We start from the raw sequence: 4493 nt of genomic DNA on the forward strand, positions 1-4493 counted from the left end.
TTTTTTTGTGTACACAAATAAAAGAAGATATTCCACAGATTAAAATGGTGTATAACTCTTAATTGTATGTGCAATATTGACGGAGTATTTTGAGTCTCTTTCACACTGGTTATAAAAAAATCGCAGTGATCACGCCGGCGTGACCGCCGACCCGAGGGAGTTAATGTTTCACAGTGCAGAGCATGAATCTCGGCTGTTCTAAGTACAAGCTCAGGGTTGTCTTCACAGAACACCGACTGAAAGAGATGTTTCTCAAGAAGACAAAAACGACCGCAATATTGAGCCCCAAATGACTCAAGAATCCCAAACAAGCTGTGCAAGCCCAGATTATCCCCAGTGACTTGAATAACTGTACTCCTAATACAACTTCCAGACACTGGATCCTTAACCCCTTCAATCTCAAGCACTTTCAAATCATTTACTAAAGGCTCAAGTATAGAATTAAAACCATAGCGCATCCTGTGAAGAAAGAGAGCACATAAATGAATATTCACCAATGAGGAGTTAAATACTGGGGGGAAATTCCTTAAAGTAAAATAGATTGCACCTAATGTGCGTATACCTTTTTTGGATCCCAAAGGATTAGCGGTCTCAAAATCATCGTAAAATAACGGAATTTGTAAGGCATAATTTTCTGTAATAAAATAAGGGATTGCTTTTAAAAGTATGCCGCATCACTTAACTAGCAATTTCTAGAGTGTATTTTCCAGTCATAGCCACTAAGAAACTGCCATTTTGTCTATGAATTTTTATCTCAAATCCAGTCTCTAACTAGGTTCTCATAGAACATTCTGCTGTTTTCCTTTTTTATAAATATTTTCTAAAATTATATTTTATATATTAATTTAAAATCATTTGTGTAACTCTCTTAGTGGAGTGTGTGAAGGTTAGCAATGTAAGCATGTGAAGTGTTTCTTCAGCTGTGTGTTATTTAAGTTTCAGTGTGTGTTTCTTAGCTTGATCCCTTAAATCTGACGATCCAGCTGTACTAAGTCATCTTTGCGGCATGTGTCCGTGTTTTTAGTGTGTCTGTGAATGGTGTGGATTCTGCTGTAATTACAGTTCAGTCTGGAACACAGGCCTCGCCCGGCCCCACAACCTGCCGCTGTTTTCCCCTATTTTTGACGTTTTAATGAAAAGCATGTTTCTGATCTGTAAATGCTGGTCATGGATGTGTTTTTTGACATGGAAATCCACACCAGTGACGTTTGTGATCATGTTAAACTGGAACACAAACACATTTTAAAAGTTAAACAGTGTTTGGAACATTGAGCTGGAAGATAAGGGATGGAGAGTGTTGTAAATCTGCTTTCCAGTTTTCCACGATCCGATGTCCGTTTCTGATGTTTTGCATTGATCTAGTGTGTTTGAGGAGCACCTCGGTCTGTGCCAGTGTTTCTGTAGCATCTCTTCATATCTCAGACTCTCGTTTCTTCCTCTCGCTGATGACCGACGCTCAGGAGGGTCAGTAGTAAAATCTCCAGAGTTAAATCAGCTCTGCTCAGAGAACATATGGTCCCTCTCTACATAGAGTTAAAGTTGAAGTAACTCTGGGGATTTTGCTGTGTGCTTGAATGAATGACTTGTAAAACCAGGTTTCTATGTCCTAATCTCAAACACAGATATGAATAATATCATGTTGTATGTGTGTGTGAAGACTGTGTCCTTTAATGTGTGTTTTTGTGTCTGTCTTTCTGCGTTCTTTGCTGTGTGTCTCTGGTGTGGTCAGCAGTCATCGGTCAGCGACGCTGATGGACCACAGGAGGACGCTAAAGACACACTGAACATAATACTGCAGTACTGTGTGTGTGTGTGTGTGTGTGTGTCTTACGTATTCAGACACATGACACATGCTACAGACAGACAAAGAAACAAGCTGTTATTTCAAAGATTATCTGCAGTCTGTGTGTGTGTGTGTGTGTGTGTGTGTGTGTGTGTGTGTGTGTGTGTGTGTGTGTGTGTGTGTGTGTGTGCGTGTGCGTGTGTGTGTGTGTGTGTGTGTGTGTGTGTGTGTGTGTGTGTGTGTGTGTGTGTTCAGTTTCAACCTCTATAATGTAACTGTAAACATTCATCACTCAAATCATAAAAACATGAAACTGTATTTATTTTTGAAAAAGTGCGTGTGATCTGTTAATGTGTGCTTAAAACATTTTCAAGAGCTGTAATTGATTTAATTGATGTAAAGTCCTCCTGAAACAACGCCTGTGTGTGTGTGTGTGTGTGTGTGTGTGTGTGTGTGTGTGTGTGTGAGAGTGGTGACAGAGCGTCTCGGGCATGATGCGCGTCTGCGTCTGCTCTTTAAATGCAGCTGCTCCTGAACACCTGCTCACACCTGCGAGATCAGAGCGCTTCAGACGGGATCATGATGTTCTACAGATCTGAACAAATGCAGAAGATTTTACTGATGGTGTGTGTGTGGGGAATCTTTCCTCTGACTACAGAGCAGGTGTGTGAGAGACTCTCAGATACTGCAGTGTCTGCTAAAGAAACGCGTGTAAATGATCGTGTGTGTGTGTGTGTGTGTGTGTGTGTGTGTTTAGTTCCCAGTTCTCGGAGGCTTCAATCTCCTGCTGTATCCAGTATCGGGGACGGGAGCGTACGGACCTCAGATGCTTCTGATACCAGTGACCACGACTGAGAGAAACACACAACACAACCAAACTCCACAGGCGGACAGCAGTAAGGTGAGCGTCGAGAGGAACCGAAAGGACACGAATGTAGATTTTAACTCTTTCTGCTGCTCTCCTTCACTGGTGATTCTCTGTGCAGATCAGTTCGCAAAGTTTGTCCAAGCCTTTGAATGCAAACAGCGCATTTCTCCAGCCGGAGCCAGGCCGTGGCCCCTCCCCCGGCCCCTCCCACAGCCCCGCCCCCAGCCCCGCCCCTATTCTTCACCAGTTCCCGTCTGAGGCTCCAGTTCTGCAGGGGCAGGTACAGAACAACTCGACTTTAAATGCCCTTTCGCAGTATTGGACCCTGTTCTGTCCTGATGTGTTTCTTGATTCCTCGCTCTTTCCCTGCAGATGTCGAATTTCATCCCCTCAAATGTCCCTCTGCAGGTCAATGAATGACTCCTTTATTCCTTTAATCATTTTGCAGTCTCCTTTCATTAGACATTTTCTCATTTTGTAAATCAAGCTAAAAGTCAAAACTCACAAAATTTATTTTAGCAGAACACACAAAGCCATTTAATGTGTTAATGTGTCTTTGTAGAGGTTCATTATGTTTCTTGTGTGTTTTAGGTGTATTCATTTGTCCAGCAGGCTGTAATTGTAAGTATATGTTCGCAAAATTTCATCACAGATTAAAGGAAAAAAATCTGCTTACAAACTGATTTAAGATATTGCTTTATTTGTATTTCAGTCAGACTCAGGCAGCTCAGAGGAAGGAGATGCTGCTCAGGTAAAACACACACACACACACACACACACACACACACACACACACACTTTAAACCCAGGAAGACTTTCTTTCTTCTGTGGAGCACAAGAGCAGATAATTAGCAGAAAATCTTTTAGTGTACATCATCTCTGTTTATCACACGAAGCAATCATTGTGATTTTATTTTTGAGAGCTTCAGTTTTGACCTGACGCACGTGATTTCTGATGGTTTATGGAAACTGCTCCAGATGTGACTGCAGCTCATGATCCGCGTCTGGTTTTCTCAGGTGGTTTATATGGTTCCCGTCCGTGTGGAATCGCCCAACATGGGTGTGATGGAGGGCAGCGCTCCCGCTCCCGTTCCCGCTCCCGACCCAGGACACCTCCACGTCCCGGTCACCACCTCCGCCCTGGAGACTGCTGCTCCGCCGGACGCTCAAGGGCAGCTGGGGAAAACTCTGGCCACAGAAACAGCGACACGGACAGACATTCTGAGAAAGAAGGGACTCTGAGGAGACACCAGAGGAGAGATGTCCATTTAACACAGATCTCTCTCTCTCTTTTATTTGATATCAGAAAATGTAACGTTATTCAGTTAATTGTGGAAACTGTTTTGTACTGATTTATACAATACAGGTGCTTTAAAACAGTTGGAATCAATTTCAGTTATAATTACAACTTTAATTTCAACTATAAAGCAGCTCTACAGAAGACGAACTCTCATTATTCAGCTCAGATTATCTTATTCAATCGTTTCAACACAACTGACTGAATGATAGTTTTCTTCTAAGATCCAGATTATTGTAATGAAATTCTTTCCTGTGACAACAGTCATCGTGTTTCCTAAATCTAATCTGCGTATAAACCTTATATATATATATGTATATATATAATACACACACACACACACGCACACACATACATACACACTGCTGGACGAAAATAAATAATTATGTGCCAAGTCCAAAATGGCTAAACACTAAGCTTTTAATTCTCCACAAATTATTGGTCAGGAAATTAACAATTTAAGCACTACTTAAAAAGTCGTTGCTGTCTCAGAAAAGCATCAAAGACAGAATATGGGTCACATTATATACGAGTCTGTGAAAATC

The 4493-nt window shown here is 41.8% G+C and overlaps 1 protein-coding gene across 1 annotated transcript; it reads left to right on the plus strand.

The window, feature by feature from the left end:
* Positions 1-2239: 2239 nt before the first annotated feature.
* si:ch211-149b19.4 (uncharacterized protein LOC100149596 homolog) lies at positions 2240-4030 on the plus strand. Its single transcript, XM_048178926.1, has 7 exons — positions 2240-2446; positions 2541-2684; positions 2770-2931; positions 3024-3059; positions 3243-3272; positions 3364-3402; positions 3669-4030. Exons 1-7 carry the CDS (start codon positions 2303-2305, stop codon positions 3891-3893), a joined length of 780 nt encoding a protein of 259 aa, XP_048034883.1. The 5' UTR covers positions 2240-2302; the 3' UTR covers positions 3894-4030.
* Positions 4031-4493: the final 463 nt, after the last annotated feature.

This window comes from Megalobrama amblycephala, linkage group LG24, assembly GCF_018812025.1.
Source record: "Megalobrama amblycephala isolate DHTTF-2021 linkage group LG24, ASM1881202v1, whole genome shotgun sequence".
Classification (NCBI taxonomy): domain Eukaryota; kingdom Metazoa; phylum Chordata; class Actinopteri; order Cypriniformes; family Xenocyprididae; genus Megalobrama; species Megalobrama amblycephala.

Excerpts from the sequence above, each read along its gene's own strand:
- si:ch211-149b19.4 (XM_048178926.1), top strand. The coding sequence starts at position 2,303 with ATGCAGCTGCTCCTGAACACCTGCTCACACCTGCGAGATCAGAGCGCT. Across the intron at positions 2,447-2,540 it reads TTCCTCTGACTACAGAGCAG|TTCCCAGTTCTCGGAGGCTT; the intron begins GTGTGTGAGAGA and ends GTGTGTGTTTAG. Across the intron at positions 3,060-3,242 it reads CCTCAAATGTCCCTCTGCAG|GTGTATTCATTTGTCCAGCA; the intron begins GTCAATGAATGA and ends TGTGTGTTTTAG.